The sequence below is a fragment of the Vombatus ursinus genome, unplaced genomic scaffold (assembly GCF_900497805.2).
Source record: "Vombatus ursinus unplaced genomic scaffold, bare-nosed wombat genome assembly UNPS02003292.1, whole genome shotgun sequence".
Lineage (NCBI taxonomy): Eukaryota > Metazoa > Chordata > Mammalia > Diprotodontia > Vombatidae > Vombatus > Vombatus ursinus.
In genome coordinates this window covers 4,270,360-4,295,873 of record NW_020943070.1, presented here as the reverse complement: position 1 = coordinate 4,295,873, position 25,514 = coordinate 4,270,360, and the positions used below count along the sequence as shown (strand labels likewise).

Genomic DNA, 25,514 nt, shown 5'->3' with positions numbered 1-25,514 from the left:
GAAGGAAGGAAGGAAGGAAGGAAGGAAGGAAGGAAGGAAGGAAGGAAAGAAGGGAGAAAATCAGATATGTATTTGTTAGGTGACCCATCCAAACCCAGAACCTGCTCTCTTTCTGGCCTGGACAGAAGCCAGGTAAGTCACAACTTGTTGTTTCTCACCCACAAGCTGGGCAGCCATACTGTCCTTCCTACACTTTCTGAGCTCTGTGCAGTCACAGAAGTCATACCCCAGGCCTGGCACACTGTCCCTTATCATCTTTACCTTGTAGAATCTGCCTTTGAGACTCAGATCACATGGCACCTCTCCTTAAGGAAGCCTTCCCTGATTCCCCCCCGCCCCACTGCCAACTCCCCACTGCAAGTTTTCTGTCCACCCTCCAAGGATTCTGTGTGTGTGTGTGTGTGTGTGTGTGTGTGTGTGATCCTCCAATAAAATGTAAGCTCCTTGGGGACAGGGATGTTTCATCTTTATATCACTAGAGCCTGGCACCCACTGCAAATATCTAATTAATGCTTGTTGAAATCTCTCATTATTACAGAATCAGAAAGCCAATGAAGCAACCAGGCCAGCATAGATCAAGTACCTAAAAGGTGCTAGGCACTGGACTCCAAAGAGACAAAGAAAAAGAAGAAGCTGTCCCTGCCCTCAGGGAGCTTAGATTCGAATGGGGACAACATGTCAAATACTAGGTATGTACAAGATACATAGAGAGTAGGTGAAGGTAATCTCAGAAGGGAAGCTCTAGCAGCTGAGGGAAGGATTTGAGTAACATCTTGAAGGAGGCCAGGGAAGCCAGGAAATAGAGGTAAGGAAGGAGACCATTCCAGGCATGGGGAATGGCCAGTGCAAAGGTGTGGAGATAGGAAATGGAACGCCATGTGTAAGGAACAGCAAATAGGCCAGTAGTACTGGCCTGGAGAGTTCAGGGAGACAATAAGGTATAAGAAAACTGGAAAGATAGAAAGGGGCCAGGATGCAAAGGACTTTATACACCAAATAGAATTTATATGTGATCCTAGAATTGGATCAGAGCTTGCATCATTTTACAGATGGGGAAACCGAGGCTAAGCGACTTCCCTAAGCCTCCATAGTAAGTCTCCGGGGCAGGATTTGGACCCACACCCTGACGCCAGAGCCTAGCTTTCTGCTCCTGGAATGCATTGGTTTTCCCATTTCTCACCTCTCTCCATCTCCACCCCATTCACTTCCCCCACTTTACTCCATTCCTGTCTATTCACAGTCCTTTTATCTGTCTGCCCCTCTATCCCTCTACCTGGCTTTCTGTAGGGCTAATCATCAGCCCCCCCCACTCCAGATCTGTCCCTCCAACTATGTCTGTTTCCCCCTACCCCAACTCCGTATCTGACCGTCTATCCCCCTCCCACAATGCCCTGCCTGTCTGCCTGCCTGCCTGCCCAGCCATTGTCCCCCCATCGGCACCAAGGGCCTGGCTGCTAAGGCAGCTCCCCCTCCTACGGCCTCCAGGCGGGGGCAGGAAGGGCCTGTGAATGAACTACTCAGGCTAGGCCCACATTCCAGAGCCAAGGGCTGGACAGCAGCCACAGCCCCTACGGCGGTGCTGAGCCCCAGCTCCCAAAGGAAGGGGCCGCTGGGGGGCCCAGGAGGGGGGCCGGAAAGGAGCAGGAAAGAGAGGGAAGGGTGGTTCCTCTTACCCCTTCCCCAGAAACACAGTCTGTGAGAACAAAACAATACAGAGGCTTCGGAGCATGTGTGTGTGTGTGTGTGTGTGTGTGTGTGTGTGCACGCACACGTGTGCATGCAGGTGGGGGAAGGGATCCTTGCTCAGATATTCACACCAGCCTTGGTATGGAGACCAGAGCCTGGACACAGGCACAGAAAGTTTCCTGCAGCAGGCAGAGAGCCTCTCAAAGGGGGACAAACCTGCTTGCCTCCCTTGGATGCTCAAACAAATGAAAAGATGGATACAAAATCTCTCTGAAAGTACAAAAGTAAAGAGACCTAGATCTGGAGCCAGAAGCCTTGGATTTGAATCTTAGCGATGCTGCTAATGATCTGTGTGACCTTGGACAAGTCTCTTTACTTCAAATGCAGAAAATGTTCTGGATCTAAACTGCTCTGGATCTAAATCCAGGATCTCATGACCCACCGCCAGCTTCTTGAATGGAGAATTAGGAGAGGAGAGAACCGGGTCCAGGACTGAGCCTCCATCAACACCCAGTTATAAGTCATGAAAAAAATGATGAATCCTCTAAGACAGGGAGAACCAGGAGACATCAATGTCAAGCAAATCCAGAAAAGACAGAATCACTGAGAGGCGGGTGATGCCGTGGAATGAGAGTCCAAGGACCTAAGTTCGAATCCCAGGCTGGCCCCAGGGGCTCATGTCCTCACCTCCACAATGAAGGGATTGAACTAGATGGGCTCTGCGGTCCCTGCCTAGGACCCTATGAGGACAGGGCAGTCAAGAGTGTCAAAAAGCATGCAATGGGAGCTTAATCAATCCTGATGGAATTGAAGTAAGGTGTGTGAGGTTATCAGGACGCCCCCTTCTGCCTCCCTTATCTCTCCCCTCCTCTTCCTCTCTCCTCTTTCTTTCTTCTCTCTCTCCCTCTCCCTCTCTCTCCCTCTCTCTGTCTCTGTCTATCTCTCCTTCTCTCTCTCTCTCTCTCTCTCTCTCTCTCTCTCCCTCTCTCTCTCCCTCTCTCTCTCTCTCTCCCTCTCTCTCTCTCCCTGTCTCTCTCTCTCTCTGTGTCTTTCTCTGTGTATCTCTCTCCCTACCTCTCTCTCAATCCCTCTCTCTGTCTCTCTCTGTCTCTGTCTCTCTCCCCCATCTCTCTCTCCCTCCCTCTCTATCTCTCTCTCTCCCCATCTCTCTCTCTCTGTGTGTCTCTCTCTGTGTATCTCTCTCCCTACCTCTCTCTCAATCCCTCTCTCTGTCTCTCTCTCTGTCTCTCCCCCCATCTCTCTCTCTCTCTCTCTCTCTCTCTCTCTCTCTCTCATACACACACACACCCTTCAAAGAAACAAGAAACATAAGTCTCTTTCCCTCTCTGAGCCTCAGTTTCTCATCTGTAAAATGGGGATGCCAGTCTTTGCATGGCTTGGTTCCTAATGAATACCAAGGCTTCATCACCACAAAGCCATAGATAAATGTCAGTTAACATTCTCTCCCACTTTTCAGCCCGATCACCAACCATGGTTAGCACCCCCACCCCATAAGAAAGAAGGGAGCAGAGTTTAGCTACAGTACCTATTCAGCATCTCTGAGCCACAGCCTCGGGCAGTAATGGTGTCTGACTTCCCTGTAGGCCACAGGACATCGGAGGATGAGGATGAGGAAAGCCCAGGAGACCATGGCTTGAGGGTGACGCTCCCTTGAATGGGGAAAGAACAGGCATGTAGGTCTGTGCTGGCCCTTAGATCAGGGGCCAGAAGGCCAGGGAGATTGGCAGGAAGAGCAGCCCTCTGGGACCCGGGTCCTCCCTCCCACACCCCACAGCCTGGAGGCCCCCAGTCCTATGGGCCAAGATCGCTGTTTTGTAGGTTCTAAGCCTTGGGTCCCCATCTTGTTCCTTCCAGATGTCCTCGGGGCCCCTGAGCCCATCAGAGCTGGTCTCCCTGAACACCTTTGCAATCAAACCTGGTACTAGCAAGATCCCAAAGGCTTGGGCTGAGAGGAAGCCAGATTAAACACCACTCAGCTCACTCCTCTAGATTTGGGGTCCCTGGGAACCCCACTCCTGCTCCACAGGAGGATCCAATTCAAAGTTTCCCAAGCCAGGGGTCCAAGCTGGGCTGGCATCAGTGAAGAGGATTAAAACATAAGCCAGAAAAAGGACGGGCGAGGTTCCCATCCTCCTCCACCCTGGAAACACAGGAAACTATCCCTTGAAAAGAGGGACTTAGGTTTCCAAAGGAACCAAAGCACTCCCTGACACCCCCTCCCTCTTCACCCTCTCCTAGTTTGAGGAAGGCCTGCTGAGCCAAGACCTAGGCTGGGTGGACCCATCTCTGCCTCTGGCCCACGTGCAGCCCCTGCCCTCCCACAGCCCATGGGCTTCACTACCTGGTATGTCAGATGTGCTGCTGAAGGACCTGTAGGGAGAGAGAGAGAATGAGGAGGGTAGGGGTAAAGGAAGAGAGAATCCAGGCCCAGAGACAAAGACTTTCCAGCCGCTCCCCCCATGTCATCCCCAAGGAGGGGTGGGTAGGGCAGGAGTGCTCCCAGGTCCTCAGGACCAGCTGGGAAAGCACCAGCAGCTCAGCCCAAACACGGCTCATGCCCTGGGCTAGCCACGCCCTCCCAAGGTCTGGTACCTCTTTGGGGGGGCAGGGTCCTCCTCTCGCTGCCGCCGGAGGATGGAGCCAGCACTAGGGGGGAAGGGGAGGATGGAGAGGCGGTTGATCTCCTTCTCACTATCCACTGTCTCCTCCTGGGAAGGGAAGATCCAACAAGGAGTCTGGGCACCATTCACTCGCCCTCCCCATTCCCAAAGAGCTCCCAGTTTAATTCTGTACTATGTATGGCCTTGAGCATGTCACCTAACCTCTGGTCCTCAATGTCGTCATCTGTAAAATGAAGATATGTGGGCAACTTCATTCAGGCCTAAGCCCTATGACCCCTTAGCTATTCTCCAATTCACAGGTCAGGAGACCAAGCCTTAGACAAATCGGGGGCAAAACTGGGGAGCACAAATCATCCAGCTTCTAAGCCAGGCTCCATGCCAGCCCACATGGCCTCCCACACCTTTCAGCTACACCCCATCCAGAGACAAGGGACCTAAGAAACCCAGGCCCATAGAAACAATTCCCTTTTCTAAAGGACTTTGAAGTTTACAAAGGAATTCCTTCTCAACAATCCTCTTCAAGCTAGGAAGTAAGAGGACCAGTTTTGTTTTGCTTTTTTTTTCTGATGGGGAAACTGAGGCTCCGAGGAGGGAAGTGCCGTGTCCCAGGTGACACAGATAGGAAGCAGCAAAGCCAAGACAATGACCCCCAAGTCCAGGACAGTAACTGCTTCCCATCTACCACCGCCATCCCCAATTCCTTTGAGTTCGGCCTCTTACCAAAGTATGGGGCTCAGATCCTCCAGAAGTGGTGGTCTCACCAGCCACGTCCAGACTCCCCAGCAGAGAGGGGCACTCACTTAGACTCCACGTGCTGCTGAGGTTGGAGCAGAGGGAGTGAGAAGAGTTGCAGGCCTGAGGAGAAAGGAGGGAAGGTCAGTGATGGCCCCACCAATCAAAAGGCTTCATTAAGCACCAAGTACTTGGTAGCAACAAGATGAGAGCAGGCAGCTCTGCCCTCAAGGGGCTTACACTCTATAGAGATTCCAACACATTGCAGCTAAGTATAGGATCTAGACAAAGTAATAGGGGACTCAGGGAAGGTTCCAGAAGCAAAAGACCCAGAGAATGAATGTCTAACCCTAGTCCACCCTTCCCAAGCTTCAAGATTCCCACCTCACTTTGGGCAAACCCCAAACTCAGCGCCATATTCTAGAAGAAACCTCAATCATCCTCAATCCCAGGAAGCCTGAAGGGTCAGCCCCATTCTGGCTGTCTTGCCCCCTTTGCCCTTCCCAAAGACCAAGGGCATGGGTCCCTCTATCCCCTCTGGCTTCAGAGTGGACAAGGCCACTCCTGCCACTTTGACGAGCGAGGTGTCGCCAGTTAGAATCCTTCTGATAATCTAGTGAAGCGCCAGGCCTTCCCATCTGCCCTGCTTCTGTGCCCTCCTGACCCCTGGACCTCGCCATCGCCCGACGGCTGAACCCTCCTATGCATATTATACTACACACACGCACACACACACGCACGCGCACACACACACACACACACACACTCCTTGAGAATACTGGATTTTCCGTTTGTGTCCCCAGCACTTGGCACACAGTGAACACTTAAATGGTTTTTCATCCAGTCAGTCAGTCCTTTAAGCAGCCAGCTCCCTACACATCCCAGGAGCACATGCCCTTGGTCAGCATCCCAGCCCGGCCCCAGTCTGGTCCCGTCCATCTCCGGGGTGTCACTCGCCTCACCTTCATGCCCACACTGCCCTGGACCCGCTGGAGCTGGGCTTCCAGCAAGCCCTTGGCCCCCTCGAGCTGGGTGACGGTGGTCAGCAGCTCATCCCTCTCGGCCTCCAGGCCTCGCACCTGCTTCCGGTACTGGTCCTTCTCAATCAGACTCTTCGAATACTGGAGTTGGATATGGTCCCGGCTCTGGATGGCCTGCAGGGAGGGTCGGACCACGTCAGGAAGACTGAGTCCCATTCTGGGCCCTAAATTTAAGGAGGCATCACAGGATCCCAGCTCTAGAAGGACACTTAGAGGAAACTGAGACCCACAAAAGAGAAGTGAACTACCCAAAGGCACCGTGGTAGCAGACGGCCAAGCCAAGATCTGAACTCAGTTCCTCTGCATCTAAATCCAGGACCCCTTCCACTGCCTTGTATGCCTACTGCCCACTGGCATCTGAAACTATGGGCTCAAGAGATGGGTAGAAAGGAGCCCTTGAAAGGCACCAGCTTTTAATGGGATAAGGAACCTGGAGTTGGGTTTAACTGGCACTTATTCTTTTTTTTTTGAAGGCAATCAGGGTCAGTAGCTAGTAAGTGTCTGAGGCTGGATTTGAACTCAGGTCCTCCTGATTCCAGGGCCAGTGCTCTATTCACTATACCACCTAGCCACCCCACCAATGTTTATTCTCAAAGAATCAAAGCCAGAAGGGATTTCTACTCCCACCCCCAAGTTCCCTCTAGGATGTTCCTGACATTCTAGGGATGCCACCCAGCCAAAGCCGGAAGGCCTCTCCTGAGGACCCGCTCCCTCCCCAGGTATCGGACCTGTACTGCAAAGGGAGTCCCCCACATCAAATAAGTTGGAGGTCTAAGCCTATCTCTATCCCTCTTTGTGAAGTAAGTAGGAACAGAGGATTCCCTGAAAGCCAAGGATGTCTACACCCCCATTTTACAGATGAAGAAACTAGGCTCAGAGAGGGTTAAATGGCTTGCCCAAGGTCACAGAATTATAACTCAAGTCTTACGACTCCAAACACTTCACTCTCCTGACTGCCCTGCCTTCCTACCACCTTGGTTGGTTTTTTTTTTAATTTTATTTCTATTTCCAGTTGCACATTTTTCCTTTCCCCCACTCATTGAGAAAGCAAGAAACACAATGCCCACTTTACATATAGAGTCATGCAAAACATATTTCCCCATTAGCCATGTTCTAGAAAAAAAAAAAGCAAGAAAAATAAAGGAAAAAAATCTGCTTCAATCTACGCTCTGGGCACATCATCTCTTTATCTGGAGGTAGAGAGCATTTCTATCGTGACTCCTTTGGGGCTGTGCTCCCACTTTTAAGCAGGCAGAACTCCCCACTGCTCACCCAAGTCAAAGAATGCTCCAGGAGGGTTTTCCTCCCAGAGTGCTCCAGCAGTGACCACACGGAAGGGAAATGGGAGCTGATGGAGCCTGACTGTGTCTGTATTCTACAAGACCGCTCAGTCAGCAGGTTTTCTCTCCCTGTCTTTCATTCAGTCCCTAGAAAAAGCTTTATCCTCACTGAGTGAACTCGGGAGAAGAAAGCGAACGTTCCAACATCCCAACATCCCAACATCCCGCCTGCCCAGGCTAAGCAGGACAGGGACTGAAGCCCAGATCCCTTAACTGGGGCAGGGAGGAAAGAGCCAGAAAGGGCCACACCCCCCAACAGCTGGGGGCTGGGGAATGGCCAGGAAAGAACACGCTAAGCAGAGATAAGAAGAAAAAAGTCACTAAGTCGGGGCTGGAGTGTGGAGGGCTGGCCCCTTTCCTGCCTCAAGTCTTATTTCCTCAATCAATCACATTTATTTAAGAACCTACTAAGTACCAAGCCCTGGGGAGACAGAGAAAAAGCAAAATCAGTATATTGGTTACAAGAGTTTTGCTTCTGTTTTTTCCCAATGAAAAAGAAGAGAGAAAATAGATTTTTATTCATTAAAAATTAAATTAAATATTCTAAGGGAGGTAGGAGAGACAAGACATATAGAGATTGGTACATCCAAACTTTAGAAAAGGGAGATGCTTCCTACAGAAGGGAAGTCTTGAAGGAAGCTGGGATTCTGAGAATCCAGGGTGAGAAGGGAGAGCATTCCAAGTAGGGGACACAGCCAGGGCAAAGGCTTGGCATGTCTGAGCTGAAAGGGACCTCTGAACAGGAAAAGATGCCCCACAAGTGGCACTCTGGGAAGAGAAGCTCACTGCCTTCCTGGGTAGTCCATCCTTTCCATGAGCCCATGCTGACCATCGGGAAGTTGTTCCTGCCCTGGAGGAGGGCCGCATCTGAACTTGCCCCTGGGGCTGGGTGAGAGGCAAACAAGTGCTCCCCATTAGCATATTCCAGTCTCAGCCAGCCTTGGGGCCAGGGCTCCCAGGGTACTAGAAACTGGGGCCTGGAAAGCAGGAGAAGGGCAGCCTTGGCACCAATGCCACCCGGGGATTTCTGCCCGCCCAGAACTTCTCACGAGTCTTTGGCTGGATTTCTTTTACCCCTTTGTATCATACTTGACCTTGTGGCATTAATCAATCACTCATTAGCATTTATTAACTGTGTGACCTGTGCAGGGGACGGCGTCCTCCCCAGGCCTCAGCTTCATCGTCTTTAAAACAGGGGAAATGGCCCTGATGAATTCTAAGATCCCTTCCAGCTCTCATTTGTATGACCCGCTGTATATCCTGCGAGGGAGACGCCAATTCAAAAATGAAGAATTTCTGCCCTCAAAAAGCTTCCAATCTGGGCACGGTAAGTAAACAAGATAGACACGAGGTAATGGGGATGAGGAAGGGGTGATCAGGTCCCATGGAGTAGGAAGTGCTGCTAAGGACTAGAAGAAGAGGTGAGCTGGGAGGGCATTCCAGGCAGGGGGCACAGCTAGTGCAAAGGCAAGAAGACAGGAAACAGAATTTAGCAGAAGAAGAACAGCGGGGGGCGGGGCTTTGTTTTATTTTGTTTGTTTGTTTCTTGGTCTGCCTTTTCTTTTGCAACACGGCTAATGAGGAAATATGTTTTGCATGACTTCACCTGTGTAATTGATATCAGATTGCTTGCCTGCTCAAGGAGGGGAGACAAGAGGAAGAGGAGGAGAGAATTTAAATTCAAAACTTTTCAAAAATGAATGTTAAAATTTTGAACATATAATTGAGAAATATTTATTAAATTATTAATTTAATTATTAATTAAATATTTAAAAATATTTTTATTAAAATATATTGGGGGAGCGGAGAGAATAGCAAGAAAGCCAGTTGGGTCAGATCCCCAAGTGTATGACGGCGGGTAACACATGATAAGGCTGGAAGGGTAGCGAGGGTCAGGCGCAAAGAGTTCAGACGGCAGACTGAGGGCTTTAGATCTGATCCGAGACATTAGACGGAGCCACTAGAAGTCAGTAGTCAAACCTATGCTTTAGGAAAGTCCCCGTGGGGGCAGCTAAGTGGATAGAGCACCGGCCTTAAAGTCTGGAGGACCTGAGTTCAAATCCGGCCTCAGACACATAACACTTACTAGCTGTGTGACCCTGGGCAAGTCACTTAACCCCATTGCCTAGCCAAAAAAAAAAAAAGAAAGAAAGAAAAAAAAAGTCTCTGTGGAGGCTGAGATGGAGTGAGAAGAGCCGGAAGGCAGGAAGATGAGGGAGGAGGCTATTACCACAGTCCAGACAAGAAGGGATAGACTTCTCCGGGCACAGAAGTTTGGACGTAAGCTCCCTGAGGGCAGGCACTGTGTTACTTTTCATCTCCATATTCCTCCATGCCAAGAACAGGACATTATCCACAGAAGGAACTTAAGGTTTGCTAATTAATCAATAGAATTCTAGGACTTGAGAGATGGAAAGGCCTGATTTCAGCTCAAGATCTAAGCTCCCTATGCCTAGTGTGACCTTGGGCAATTCAAACTCCTTCTCTAAGCCTCAGTTTCCTCATCTATAAAATGGGGTATGGAATTAGTGACCTTCAGGCCCCTTCTAAATACTATAATCCCAGGCTTTCTGACCCCACACTGTTTCCACCACTATTATGTATGTGACGTTTCCTGGCTGAGCCTTCTATATCACCCTACCAATGCCACCAGCCCCAGCTTAACCTCCCCCTTCAAGCCTGTGCCCCTCCTCCCACTGCTCTCCTGGCCTCAAGGGCCTGTCCCCCTCTTCCTTCCCTTCAGTAACCCAACACCACCAAAGCTGACTTTTTTTCCAGCAACAAAAGAAACATAGGAAAAGGCAAGAAAATCACAGCATCCCAAAGTGCTGAGTTACAGATTCCAGGAAATTTGTAGGATAGGTCTAATCTGGCCACTGAGGCCAGCAGCGGCTTCCTGGACTAACTGGCCCCATTCCTATCTCCCTCATATCTGGACCTGATGCAGCCACACGGCCAAACATCCACTCAGTGCCTCGGACGGACGGCCCGGGCTCACCAACAACCAGCTCCTTGGTGCTGCCACGACTGAGGACTCTCTCTAGCCCCTTCCAGCCCCTTATCAAGAGCGCTACAGAGGAGGGGGTGGGAATGATTGCCGGAGAGCACTCACTCCATCCCTTCCTCCTTCAGGGAGGACAAAAAGTAATCATGTAAAAATAGCATGAAAATAATAATGATAAAGTAATAATAATAGCTTCCAGGAAGGAGGAACTAGTTGATTAAGCCAGCATTTGTACTAGAGTGGTTAAGAGACTAGGAGGGAAGGACTGACCCTTGAGCCGCAGAGAAAAGGTCCGGCCAGAGAGCTGCAGCTGGGACCTAGCGAAAGGGAAAGGAACTTGACAGAGGTCATATGGAGACAAGACGAAGACCCTCTCGATACCCAGATCCGGGACTCTTTGTCCCATACCACAATACCCAGCCCCCTCTTTTTGCAAGTGAGGAAGGTGAGGCCCAGAGAACTGAGATGATTTGCTGGTTGTTAAGTTGGAGAACCAGACGTCTGAAGGAGAGAGAGAATTGGTGGCTGTGGTTAGGTCCAGGGACCTTCCCCTCGTGTCATTGCTGGTCAAAGTCATGACTTGTGGGGCACCTGAACCCCAAGGGAACACCTCCCACTGAATCTCAGACTCTCCAAATTGGGAAAGACCTCAGAGCACCTAGCCCAGCCCAAACCCGACCAAGAATCCCTTTCACCCCAGTAAGGGACAAGTGGCGGTGATAAGGGCCCGGCCCAGCCCCGCCTCTCTAAGCTGGGTCCCAGGTCCCGTCCCTGGAGCATCAGCAATGAATGAATGGCTTTGGGCATCCGTTGCAGGCAGACGGCCACATCAGACCAGCTCCTCGCTCGGGTCGGGGGCTCATAGCTAAGCGCAGCTGGGCAGAAGGGTGTCTCACCTGGTCCCTCTCCTTCTCAATCTCCTCCAGCTGCACCAGGACAGTGGCCATTCGGTGCTTATAAAGGCCGCAGTCTTTCTGCAGGGTCCTGTGCTTCAGCTGCAGGTCTTCCATCTCCCGTAGGTACTGGGGGGTGAAATAAGGGGGAGCATCAGGAAACCAGGCGATCAGACATTTACAGGTGGACTTCACATTTCCATGGCACTTAACAGTTTACAAAGGGCTTGGCTGTATCGCGGCTCTTGAGAAACTCAAAGCAGATAACGTGCAAAAACTTCTATGGAAACCGGGAAGCAGCTAGTTTAGATGGCTGAATGGATAGAGCGAGGACTCAAGATGGAGAGTTCAAATCCTGCCTCAGATGCCTATCAGCTGGGAGGCCCAGGCCAAGTCATTCAACCTCAGTTTTCTCATATGTAAAATGGGGATGATAATAGACCTCCATTACAGGGTTTTTGTGAGGATCAAATAAAATAACCTGGAAAGTGCTTTGCAAACCATTAAGTGATCTATAAGTGCTGGCTGCTATTATTATTAAATGTTGGAGGCATTTATTAATAGGAAAAGTCGGGTTGTCTCTATCTTGCAGATCACAGACTTAGGGTTAGACCTAGAAAGGCCCTTTGAAGTCATCTGGTCCAACCCCATCTTTTTCCATTTGAGGAAACTAAGGTTCTCCTTCATTAGACTGTAAGCCCCTGGAGGGCAAGGGCTATCTTTTGCCTCTTCGTGGCTTAGCACAGTGCCTAGGACATAGGAGGAGCTTAATAATTGTTTATTGATTGATTGTTGTAACCCCCATTAAACTGGAGGGCAGGGACTTCCTCTTCTCTTTTTTTATCCTCCCCAGCTTAGCACAGTGCCTGACACATAGTAGGCACTTACTGATTGACTGATAGGACAGTGACTTCCTCAAGGTCACACAGCTAACAAGCAGGGGATCTGAGACTCGAACCCAAGCCTTGTGCAGCCAAATTCAAGTGTTTTTGGCTCCTCCACACTACAGACCTCATGGAGAACCAGGATACATGTGGCCATCAGATAGAACGTATGTTCCTCAGGGGCAGAGGTTTATTTTTTGTCTTGGTAACTCCTGGGCTTTGCACAGAGTAGGCACTTAAGAGATGCTTAGTGAATTGATTTTTACTCCTAACAATAGAATGGAGTGAGGTCAACGATCCAGTGGGAGTGGACTCCATGACCTTGGCCCAGTTAGGGCCATGATTCAATAGACTGGGTCAGCCAAGAACAAGGCTCTCTAGGGAATGGCTTCTCCAGTGATGGTTTAGGAATATAATGGAATATTACTGAGCCCCTGATAAACAAACATGAGGAATGTGGAGAACAAGCTGAAAACTAAGACACAGGAGGCAATGTTTCTCAGTGAATGGAGTATTGGACTTGGAGCCTGAAGGCCTGGGTTCAAATCCTGCTTCTGACTGTTACCAGCTCTGTGACCCTGAGCCTCAGTTTCCATATGCTGAGGTCCCCCCAGCTCTAAATCCAGGACTGTCCGATTTGCCTTTCAGTGTATTGCTGGTGCTTTCTACAACTCCTGGCTTTTAACAAATGTCTGTCGATAGACTGACCGATGTCAAATGAAGCAAACAGAAGCAGGAGAGCAAACTATCCTGAAAGGCAGATGAGCTCAGCCTAATGCAACGACCAATATTGGTTCAGGTGCGAAGCCAAGCTACGCCCTTCCCCACCCTCCCCCGCCCTCCCCTCATCTCCCCAGAGAGGCCTGGGTCTGGAGCACTGCAGATGCTCTCAGCGTGGCTTAGCCTCTGTTCTGGCTTACGAGGAAGGGTTCCATGGGAGGGGACGACGGCAGGAAATGACTGTTCCATACAACAAAAGGCATCAGTGAGACTTGTTTTTAAAAGAACAGATGGGACCCTGGGGAAAGGCGGTCATCAGGAGCTGACCCAAAGAGGAGTCTCAGGCGCAGTGTGAAGGAGAGGATAAGGGGGAGGCGGGGGCCCTGGAGTCACAAAGGCCAGAGTTCCAGGCCTGGCCAGGCCACTTATCAGCTGTCTGATCCTGGTCAAGTCACTTCCCTTCTCCAAGCCTCAGTGTGCTCATCTGCAGAATGGGCACAGTCATGCTCATAAAAACACAGGGCTGTGACAGGGAACAGTGTGGGAAAGGGTAAATCTATGGAAACAGGAGGTATTATTAGGATGTAACTGAGGATTCCTGATGGGGGTCCCCCACTCTGCTGTTACCTTAATCCTCCTCTGAAGACCACCAAGGAAGGCATGGCCAGAGGGGTGTGAAAAAGAAGGCTCTAAGGATCCCAATTCCAGGTAGGGCCACCTGCTCCACTACGTTACAGATGAGGAAACTGAGGCCCACAGAGGGGCAGTGACTGGCAGTTAGTCCAACCGCTTCATTTTCAGATGAGGAAACTGAGGCCCAGACAGGCTAAATGATGTGCCCAAAGTTAGAAAGGTAGCAAATGGTGAACAGGTGGGATTTGAACCCAGGGCCTCAGACTCCACAGCCCGGCTCACTCCACTCTATCACAGCTCCCATTTCTATGGGCATTTTTAAAGTTTACAAAGCATCTTCCCAGACACAACGTCATAAAGTAGGGAATATAGGCACTGTTGTGTCTACTTCTCAGAGGAGGAAACTGAGGGTGGGTCAGAGAGGGGAAGTCGCTTTTGAAGGGTCACAAAGCTTTAGGAGTAGAGCCAGGATTTGAACCCTGGTCTCTCGGTCTCAGTTCAAAGCAATTTCTGCTATGGCCTCTTAGGACCTGGCGTGGTCCCAGATTGCATCTGGCCTTGAGAATGCCAGGCAGACTCAGAGGCATCCTGGTTCCCAGGTCTCCCACGCCCAACCTGCTGGAAGCTTACCTTGTCCCGAAGCTGTTCCGCCCACTGGAGCTCTCCCTGGACGTCATGGAGCTTCTGACAGAGCTCCTGACGATCGTCCTGAGCTTCCTTCCAATCGTGTTCTAAGATGTCCAAGAGGATCTGCTCCGAGCCGGGGTCCTGGGGAACCACAAAGCAGACACAACTCCAATGCCCCCTGTGCGGCAGGAAGAGCCCCCAGAAGGCTGGGAGGCAAGAAGCGCCTCCCCGCCACCAGCGCCAGCCAGCGCCAAGCCACTCAAAGCAGAAGGAACTGAGCCACCTGGGAAGACCCGGATGGACCAGTCCAGAGGAAAGGGAGCAGAACCAGCACAGCTTCTACCCTAACCACACTGAAAAGACTGAAGGCCTTAAAATCCCTGATCGACGCAATGACCATGATTCTGGAGGATGAAGTCTTGGGCCACCACCCAGCTTAGACTCAGCATGCAGAATAAGACACAGATCTCGGGTACGGCCAACATAGCAATGTGTTTTACTTCACTATTTGTTATAAGGGTTGTTTTTTTCTCTTTTGTTTTAATTGGGGCAAAGGTGGGAGGGAGAGAAATAAATGCTCGTTAATTGAAAAAAATAAAGCAATAGTAGTAAATGTCGTGGTAAGAACACAGACAGCTAAATGTGGAAATTTGTTTTGCATGACTTCATATGCATAATGGGTATTGTATTTCTTGCCTTCACAATGGGTGGGGAAGGGAAAGAATTGGGGGCCGATAATAAAATCAAGTTGAATGGGGAAAGAAGAAAGAGAAAAGAAAAAGAAAGGGAAGGAGAGACAGAAGGAAGGAAAAAAGGAACAAAGGGGAGGGAGGGAAAGAAAGAACAAAGGGAGGAAGGAAGAAAGGAAGGAAGGAAGGAAGGAAGAAAGAGAGAAGAAAGGAAAGAATGAATGAAGGAACGAAGGAAAGAAAGAACAAAGGAGGAAAGAAGCAAGCAAGAAAAAAAGAAAGGAAGGGAGGGAGGGTCATTGGATTCCAATTCAGAGGACCTCAGTCTAAAACCCTGCTGTTTCATTGACTGGGGTTCAGTTTCCTCATCTGTAAAAGAAATAAGAGAGTTGGACCAGATGACTTCTAACATTCCCTCTAGCCCCAGCTATGACTCCAAATCCCTTCATTTCCTTGGGCCTCTTATCCGTAAAATAAGAGAGCTGGACTGAATGGCTTGAGGTCCCTTCCAGCTCTAAATCTACTCTCCAAGGAAACGGCCTCAGTTTCCTCTTCTGTAAAAAGAACTAAGTCATCCCTGCTAACTCTATAAGCCAAAGAACTAAAGTTATTCTCCAATGTACACGGCAGCCTCAGTCCTAGATTGGGAAACATCTATCTGCCTCCCCTGTTATAAATTTCAAAGTTTCTACTCTGAGAACTTTCCTTACAGCTCTTGGGGGGAATAGAGGGTGAATGTATTAATTATCCTCATTTATGGATAAAGAAACTGAGGCCCAGAGGCAAGGTCAGATGCCACAGTTGCACAGCTCACAGGTGGCCAAATACGATGCCATGTCCAAGTGTCCTCGCTCAGTGTCCGATGTCCTTTCCCTTACTCTGGGGAAGAAGAGGAGAAGAGAAGGGAGGAGGGGAGAACAAAACAGGACAGAACACTGTCCCTGTCCCTGGATTCTCACCTTCCCCACCACCAGAAGCCTTCATAAGGACAGAAAAGGAGGTGCGGGAGGGGGTCCTGGCCCACCCAACCCTCCAGGGCTCAGGACCTGCTTTAGGCCTTCCTGAAGCTCTCGAAGCGAAGTGGTCAGTCTCTGATTCTCAGCCTGCAGCTCGGAGATGAGGTCGGGTGCTTCGGGATCCTTCTCCTCCACGTCTAGGGCAGAGGGGGCTGGGCTCCGAGCTCTCCGGAGCATCGAGCACTCCTCCTCCAGCCGGCTCGCCTTGCACCGAAGCTGGTCTACCTGGGAGGAGAGCAGGGAGGGAGAGATGGTCAGCTGGGGCCCTAAGCCATGATGCACTTCCTACCCATGTCTCAGCCCTTCATCTTTTAATAACAATCATCTGTGAGTATTATCAAAGCAACTACTGTGTATCAGGCACAGGCGAACCAAAGACAAAAGTGAGAGGGCCCCTGCCCTCAGGCAGCTTACATTCTAACAGAGGAGACAACACACAAAGGGAAATGATGGCCAGGGAAAGGGATTTGGGGACTGGTTAGTTGTTCCATTGGGCAGCCAATCAGCAAGGCCTTTCAAGAAGCAATCAATTAATCTGTCAATAAGCATTTCTTAAGCACCCACCGTGTGTCAGGCACTGGGGATACAAAGGTACAGAGGAGCAACGGTCCCTGCCTTCATGGAGCTTACATACTATATAAGGAAACCACACATCCACAGATAATAAAAACAAAATATATGCAAAGTGAATGCAAATTAACTACAACTCACATTTCCCCAGTGCTTATGGGCCATTTTGAATATCCGCGCACCAGTATGAATGGCCTCAGAGTCAGGAAGACCTGAGTTCAAGTCTCATCTCAGATCTATTTACTATGTGATCCTGGGCAAATTTACTCTGTGACCCTGAGCCTCAGTTTCCTCACTTGTAAAATGGGAGGTCTGGACCCTTCTGGCTCTAAACCAATAAACCTTTGATCTCCAAAATACTTTCCCTCCCAAGAACCATGGGAAGTAGGTGACCCAGGCATTGTTATTCTCATTTACAGATGAAGAAACTGAGGCTTTCACCCACGTGATCCCCTATTCCTTGAAGCCATGGTAGGCAAGCCCCCTCCAACGGGAAGCCCTTCCGGACTCCCCAAGTTGAGAATGCCCTCTACTGCTTCCACTTATCCTGTATCTACTTATCTTTCTATGTGTCGTCTCCCACCCCGCAAGTCCAGGAGAAAGGGATCTCAATGAGGGCAGAGACAGTTTTGTCTGTGTCTTCATGTGCTAGCGGCTTGACTATGCCTGGCGCACAGTAGGGATGTTTGATGGATTGAAGTAATGGCATAAGGGAGGGAGAGGAACAGGCATTGAACCGTTCTAAGGGGGCAGAACACATGGTAACAACACACAGTGGGACAATTCTTTGAGGCCCTGAAGAGCCCTTAGTGCCAGATGTGGAGTCAAGAACACCCAACTTTGAATCCTGCCTCAGATGGACAGGGTACAAGGCCTGGAATCAGGCAGTCCTGAATTCACACCCCACCTCAGACATTTAACAAGCCAAGTGACCCTGACTAAGCCACTTCACCACTGTCTGTCTCAGTTTCCTCATTTGTAAAACGTTCATCATAAAAACATCTCTTTCCCAAGATAATCGTGAAGACCGGATGAGGTCACACTTGTGAAGTGTTTTGTAAATCTTAAAGCGCTCTCTCCAAAAATGCCAGTCACTTATTATTGTTGTTACTGTCTGCGTGAGCCATGGCATCGTGGCATCCCCAGCCCTGCCATTAACACTAGAAGGACCAGAACTTAAGAATACTTCAAAGGAAATATTCTTAAATGCAGTGCACTTCTTTATCCTTAAGGCAGATAAAATAGAGACAGAATGAAATTTCAGAGTGAAAGTATATTAATATATATTATAATAGATATACTTATACTAATAAAATTATATTAATATACCATAGCAATAAAAGTATATATTATATTAATAAAATTATGTTAACACATCAATACACTATGTTTATATATTATATATTTATATATAGTATATACAATAATATATAATATGTAGTATATATAATATATAGTATAGTAATATATCAATATGCTGTGTTAATATACTGACATATTAATATCTCAATATGCTGGACTGATATGTGGATATATTAATATATAAAATATATTGTTTCAGAGTAAAATTCTAATATTTTTTGTACATTTGATGCACCTGGTCCCTCTAATGCTAACTCCCTATGTGACCTTGGGCAGCATTTCCTCATCTAGGCCTCAGTCCCCTCACTTGTAAAATGAGGAGTTGCGATCAATGTTTTTTAAGGCCCCGTCTCCAACTTTGCCATTCTATGTTTTAAGGACCTCGCCCCCAGCTCTGAAATCCTTCCACTTTGTAGGATTCCTTCCAGTTCAGGTATATTCTGCATGCTAACGTCCTTTCCAGTTGTGAGAATCTAAAAAGTTCTGACATTACATATTCCCATTTCTTCCAGCTGTGACCACCTCTGCTCCCTGATTCTGCTCTCAGAGTCCCAATAAATACTTGTCAAATGGAAACTCAGCTGAACCCTATCAGCGACTTGAAGGACTACTCAGCAGAGCTTACACACCAAAATACCCAGTTAACATCTAGGTAGAGTTACGGCATGTCCTTGAAAGTCAGAAAACTGCATGTTGAAAAGGTTTCCCAGAATTCCAGAGTTGGCTGCGACTCCTATGAATAGCGCAAATCAAAGGGGCATAACCGTGAAGTCCTTAGAAAAATGTCAGGTCAAGAACAGGGGCAGCAGAAGAATGCAGTCATTGTTGGCCAAAGGTCTCCATGAACTCATGGCACGGCGTCCCCTCCCACCCACACGCCAGTCCTTACCCAGCAACCCTTCAGTGTGTGCCAGAGCCTGGTGCCTAGAGGGTGCCCACAGTGGAGAAATCACCTTGGAAAAGAACACGCCCCACGGCGCAGGCCCCAGAGGAAGACACAGGTGCACACACATGCAAGCGCGCACACACACACAGAGTCAGCTCCTTCTTTTAGATCCCAAAGGGCCCTTAGTGCTGGAGATGTGTTAAGAAAACCAGGGTTTGAATTGTGCCTCAGACACTTACTGGCCATGCCGTCCTGAGTAAGTCACTTGACTTGTCTCAGCATCAGTTTCTTAATCTACAAAATGGAAGAATTGGAACTAAATGATCTGGAAGGTCCCTCCCAGCTCTAAATTTACAATTCTATGATCCTATGACTTACTGTATGACCCTGGCAAGTCATTTGACCCTCTTATTTCCTCCCTCATAAAATGAGGATAATAGTACTTACCTCCTTGGGTAGCTATTAGGAGCAAATCAAATGAGATCATATTTCTAAAGTGCTTTGCAAGGCTTGAAGGGCTATATAAATATTATTTATATTTACTAATAATATATTGATTAAATTATAAATATATTTATATATTATATTTATAAATATATAAATTTATAAAATAAATATATTAATAATAAAATGATAAATTAATAATAGCTTGTTAGATCTATTATTAATATTATTACATATGAGGAAACTGAGGCTCAGAGATGAGGAACAACTTGCCCAAGATGAAAAAGGGAGATAGAGACAGAGTCAGCACTCAAATCCAGGTCTCCCAGTTCCCAGACTAGTACCCTTCCCAAGACTACAGGCATCTCAAAGACCAGAGAAGCAAGGACCAGCCCCCTCCCCATATGAGGCTCAGAAAGAAATCTTCATTTTTGCTTCCAGGTCAGGAAATACGATAGAAAGGCTGTCGGTACCTGATGTTCATTCAAGATTAGTCATACATACATACAAACACACACACACACACACACACACACACACACCCCTAACCTAAAGCCTAACACCAATACACCCCCCTATAGCCACAAGTTGAGGAGCAGAGAGCACAGAATTATAGAATCTCAGAGCAGAACCCAAGGTTGGGAGGGAGGGAGGGAGAGGAGTTGGGGCATGGTTAATAGCAGAGCTGGGTAGTTAGGTCTCAGAAAGAATTTAAGCTCCTTGAGGCTTACATTTTTTTACATTATTTTCCTTTTGTCCCTGTATCCTACCACAGTGCCTATCCCAGTGCCTGGCACATAGCAGGTGCTTAATAGATGCTTTTTGATTCATTTATTCATTCTGACTCTCTCCAACTTCGAGGCCACAGAATTTACACAGTACCTGATGGAGAATCACCTCTACTTCGCTTGCGATGATTACAACCAATCTACACTCTCATGTACGATCAACAGCACAGACACACAAACCAAACCTCATGCAAGCTGCCTAGAGCCACACACAAATCATGACAATCAGCCTACAGGCCCACAACAACCTCATAAACAACCACCGGGCGGACCCAGGAGCTCCATTCATGCACACCTCGTATCACAGCCCAACCTTGGGCCCACGCTACAACACAGACAGGACCCTGCGACCCCTTTGTGTATGACTGATGGCAAAGAGTCAAAGAAAGCACACTGGACTCCACCTCTAGGAGAGAGGTTTGGTCTAAGCCAGCTACACTTTCTTACCCCATCTGCCACATGATTCATATCAAGCCTTTGTGGTTAAAAAAATAAAAGGTGGGGAGTAGAGGACAGAGGGAAGGTGTCTACCACTTTAGAATAGCAAAGTGATCCACAGTGACTGAGAACCAAGACCCCACCCTGAACTGCATGATGCTCTGGCCAAAGGAGTCAGCTATAGTGATACAATAATAATGATGGAAATAATAATAATAATGATGGAGAGGCAGCATGACATATAAACAGAGGGCCATCTTCGAGTCAGAAGGACCTGGGTTCAGATCCTGTCTCTGACACTAGCTATGTGACCGTGGACAAATCCCTCTCTGGGCCTCAGTTTCCTCACCTGTAAAATGGAAGGGGGGGAGGGTATCAGACTCAGTGGCATCCTAGGTCTCTTCCAGATCGAGATCTAGGATTTTTATGTTCTTGATGATTTATAATGACACAGATGTTAACGGAGAGCAAATCACAGCTTCTCGGCGCCCAAGGCAATCCGCTAAGAATATAATTTACAAGTGATATAGTTTTCACTCCAAGAGCTCCCTATGTCAATAAAGTCATGGATCAAGACCAAAAATAATCAAAAATTTAATACTGAAAACTTCCATTTCTGTAGGCCTTTAAGGTTTTCAAAGTACTTCACACATATGATCTTACGTGATCTTCACAACCACCCTAGATGTAGGTGCTACAGTTATTTCCATTTCATAGATGAGGAGACTGGGAGGTTAAATGACTGGTCCAAGGTCCCTCCCAGGACATGCCAAGAGGCAGGATTAGAACCCAGGTGTTCCTGATGCCAAGTCTAGCACTGGTCACTACACCCCACACGATCACATGAATTTATGCCAGATCAAATGATTTTCCCTGATGTCCCAACCTCCCTCACTGGGCTATCGTGAAGCTCAGGTGAGATTATTTTTATAAAGCCTCATGCAAACCTTAGATCAACAGATGCATGTCACCTACTATTAATAATAATACAGCATTGCTATAGCACTGCAAGGTTTGCAAAGCACTTTAGAAATTATCTGCTTTGATCCTCACAATAGCCCTGGGAGGGAGGTGCTATTATTATCCCCATTTTACAGTTGGGGAGACTGAGGCACTGACTTGCCTTGGGTCACAAAGGTAACAGGTGTCTGGGACACTAAGGACTTCATGACCCCAGGCCCAGCACTCTATCCACTGCGCCACCTCGATGTTTCTATTGCCCGTAGACTATAATCATTGATCTAGTAATGATAGGTCTATCTATCTATATTTTTTTTAAAATTTAAAAAGCCTTACTGACATTGCGACATTTGATCCATATAATAACCTGGAGATTCAGTAAAATTCCTCCCATTTTGTAGATGAAGAAACTGAGGCCCAGAACAGTAAAGGGTCTAGCCCAAGGTCACACAGCTTGGAAGTGGTGACCGGAATTCAAACTCAGATTCTCCGACACCAAAGCCAGTGCTCTCTCTACCAAAGTAGGCTGAACATCACAGAAGGGAGCTAGGCAGGTTCTTAAGGAAGGAGAGCACATGCCCGCACATCACCCCCGACCTCCGCTGACTCCCAGGACCCCTGGCCCATACCACCAGCTGCAGGTCTCGGCTGCGCAGGACGGCGGTGTTCTTCTCTTCGCTCAGCTGTGCCAGGCGCATGGCTATCATGTAGTTCTCCTCCTTGAGTCTCAGTAGCTCCAGGCTCCCCGACTCCCAGTCCTCGCGGAGCCGCTGACACCGCTCTTGGGCCTGCAGCTGCTCCCCTAGCTTGCGTTCCAGTGTGGCCCGCTCCTCCTCCAGAGCCCGGGTCTGGGCCTGCAACTGCTGCTCCCTCTGTAGCTGGGCCTTGCGCTGCTCCCGTAGCCGCCTCACCTCTGTCATCAGGAACTGGGTCAGGCCCTCGGGACCCTCCTCATCTGCAAGGGGGCGAGTGACCAGTGAGCCTCCCAGGGCCTGCTCAGCTCCCCCTCAAAGTCCCAAAGGGACCCATCGACCCGGGTTCTAGTCCTGGCTTAGCCATTTAACGAGCTGGACAAATCATTCTCGCTCACCAAGTCTCAGTTTCCTCTTCTATTAAGTGGGAAATAAAAGCATATCAAAATAAGTACTTTTAAATTAGGAATCTCTATCTACCGATCTATCGTGTTCAGTCATTTCCAACTCTTTGTGACCCCACTTGGGTTTTTTTGTAAGAGATACTGGAGTGTTTTGACATTTCCTTCTCCAGCCCATTTTACAGATAAGGAGACTGAGGCAAGCAGGGTTAAGTGACTTGCCCAGGGTCACATAGCTGGTAAGAGTCTGAGGTCAGATTTGAACTGAGGAAGATGAGTCTTCCTAACTCCAAGCCCGACGCTCCATCCACTTCTCCACCTAGATGTCCCAACCATCTAGCTATTTAGATATAGCTATATAGCGAAATATTACTTGTGGTCTTCTGTAGAGGATGGACCGCTGGCCTCAGAGCTAGGACATTCTGGATTCAAGTCCCATCTCTGACATACACTGGACAAGTAAGTCACTTAACTTCTCAATACTCTCTGAGATTCTGAGTTGCAGAGCAGGTGCTGACCCACATTGGTGAAGGGTATTTCCTCATCCTAGAGTTCCTTATAGCAATGTAATCACAGTATATTCCTTTATCATCTGAATCAGTCTTCTCCATTCAAGCAGGATAGCAACTGAACATTATCAAATCTATTCTTAAATCTCTACAGAAAAAATGAACCACCTTCCCTCCTTGGAAGGGGCAGTTGTGAAGGAGTACATATACTGGTGAATAGGGCAGATGTGTGGGTACTTATGCTGAACCAATTTTTTTTTCTTCCTTTTGCTATAAAGGAGGCCTCTGGAGAGGGGCAGAGGAAGTATACTTGGAAATGGAAAGTGACATAGAAAACAAATGATATCATTTAAAATATACTAATATAATATTTCTCAAAAGATGGAAAAGCTAAGATACTCTCCTATTCCAGTGTTCACGCACACACACACGCACACACACGCGCACACACACTATCCTCTCTCAGGAAGTCCTTCCTCCTATCTGCCTTACATTCTTCCTGTTGCTGAACACAGGCAGATCTGCTCTTCCAGAAGAGGAGAGTAATAGTGACCCCTCACATTTGTGTAGTGTTCTAAGGTTCACAAAGGGCTTTCCTCAAAATCATCCAGTGAGGCAAATGCCCACGTTACAGCTGAGCAAACGGTAGCCTAGAGAAATTATTGGAGATGGCCTCAAGGTCACATAGCTTATAAACAGCAGTCTGGATTTAAAACCAGGTCCTTCAGCTCCAAAACCAATGTTCTTTCCATTACACCAAGCTTTGTTATCATTCACATTGTATAGAAGAAGAAACAGGCTAGAGAAAGAACAGGCTTATCCAAAGCCTAACAACCAGCCGGTCACCTGATGTCCCCTCCCTCTCTTCCTATCCCCCAATAATACACGGAGCAGACAAGACCCTTTGGGCCTCATTTGGGATCCCTAGGATCCCCTACTGTATATCTCTTCTCTGAAATTCAAAGCAGTTATTTCCAAGGACTCTCTCCTACAGAGAAGAAAAAGAGAAGGCTTACTCACCCAAGATCATGGAGCAGCGCTGAGCAGGTTCCCTCCCCGTCAGTAAGGTGAAGTGTTCTGGGTAGTAGAACTCTAGGGACTCCAGAAAAGCCTCATAACCTCGCCTACCTCGACATCTCAGGATATCCATCAGTCGCCCTGGGATGAGAGGGATAAAATGAGGGGCTGTAGCTAAGAACGGATGAAGCATTAGGACTTTGAGTTAGAAGAGATCTTACAGATTATTTATCCCAACACCTTTATTTTACAGATGGGGAAACTGAGGCCAAGAGAAGGAAACAGACATGCCTAAGGCTGTGGACCAGTACTCAGGTATTACGCCACAAACATTCATGTTTTAGACCTTCACAAAATTACAAAAGTTCATAGAAATTATAACTAGAAGAGACCCTAACTTGAGGTCTTTTGGCACAATTAAAATAGCTCTAAATTTTATCATCCTTTAATTTCATTTTACAGAAGAAGGAAGAGAGATGGAAAGGATCTTTTATATTAGGTAGGTGGTACGGTACCTAGACTCAGGAAGACCTGAATTCAAATCCCACCACTGACACTTACTAGTTCTGTGACCTCGAGAAGGTCATTTAATCCATCTGCCTGTTTTCTCATCTGTAATATAGGGATAATAATAGAAGCTACTTCTTAGTGTTGTTGTGAGGATCAAATGAGTTAACATATGTAAAGCACCTTGCAAATGTTAAATCCTACCTGCTATTATTACATCACTTTGGTCCCCTTACCTCATTTTAAGATGGAGAAACAGAGGCCCAGGGAAGGGAAGTCATTTGCCCAAGAGCACACAGCAGAGCTGCAATCTCTAACCCAAGTATCCTAGACCCCAGGTTTCCATCGTATGACAATGTTCACTCCCAGAAGAAAGAAAGCCTCCAACAATACCTCCTAAGAAGCCCCATTCCTGCTCTCTCCCTCAGCCCAAAGGGTCCAGCTTCTCACCAGTTCGGTTGATCCTGCAGGGGAAACTATAGGTGCTTAGCACCTCCTCTTCATCCTGCTCATCAATCACGCGACACTGGCGTAGATACGGGGTGAGCTTGGCGGGATTGAGGGCTCGAGTCAGCTTGTGCCGGATACCCTCGATTTTCTCCCACAACTCTTCTTCCTCAGAGCCCACCTCCTCCTCCACTTCAGCTGCCAATGGGGGCCTCATGGCTGCATCCTCTGAGTCTATAGTCACATGGGAGGAACAATACAGGTGCCCTGTGAGGGTTAGGGGCTCTGAAGGCAAGGAAATATGGCCCTACCTGGCTAAGTCAACCCATAGAGTCAAAAAGAAAAAAGAAAAAGCTACATGGGGGGATGGATTACTTCAGAAAAATCCTAGAATATGAGAGCCAGCAAGTTACCTTAAAACACAGAATGGAACCTGTGAACAAAGAACATCAGAACTGGAAAAGACTTAAGATTATAGAACGTTACAGGTGGAAGAGATCAAAGAACATCAGATCTAGGAAAAACCTTAGAACACAGAATACCAGAACTGGGAAGAACCTGAGAACACAGGCTGAGACACGGGAAGA

At 48.1% G+C, this 25,514-nt stretch overlaps 1 protein-coding gene across 4 annotated transcripts in view; it reads right to left on the bottom strand.

Moving 5' to 3' along the window:
• CARD10 (caspase recruitment domain family member 10) overlaps window positions 1-25,514 on the bottom strand; it is a 49,454-nt gene that overhangs the window by 18,442 nt on the left and 5,498 nt on the right. For all 4 annotated transcript variants that reach the window (XM_027873980.1, XM_027873964.1, XM_027873973.1 and 1 more), the window contains exons 2-12: window positions 24,931-25,161; window positions 23,977-24,114; window positions 21,984-22,309; window positions 15,937-16,131; window positions 14,205-14,342; window positions 11,341-11,466; window positions 6,023-6,214; window positions 5,049-5,183; window positions 4,300-4,415; window positions 4,049-4,077; window positions 3,233-3,356 (exon numbers count right to left, since the gene is read on the bottom strand). In XM_027873980.1, the coding sequence (XP_027729781.1) occupies window positions 3,233-3,356; window positions 4,049-4,077; window positions 4,300-4,415; window positions 5,049-5,183; window positions 6,023-6,214; window positions 11,341-11,466; window positions 14,205-14,342; window positions 15,937-16,131; window positions 21,984-22,309; window positions 23,977-24,114; window positions 24,931-25,144 (1,733 nt within the window). In that variant the 5' untranslated portion in view covers window positions 25,145-25,161. The remainder of the gene's footprint in view (window positions 1-3,232; window positions 3,357-4,048; window positions 4,078-4,299; window positions 4,416-5,048; window positions 5,184-6,022; window positions 6,215-11,340; window positions 11,467-14,204; window positions 14,343-15,936; window positions 16,132-21,983; window positions 22,310-23,976; window positions 24,115-24,930; window positions 25,162-25,514) is intronic.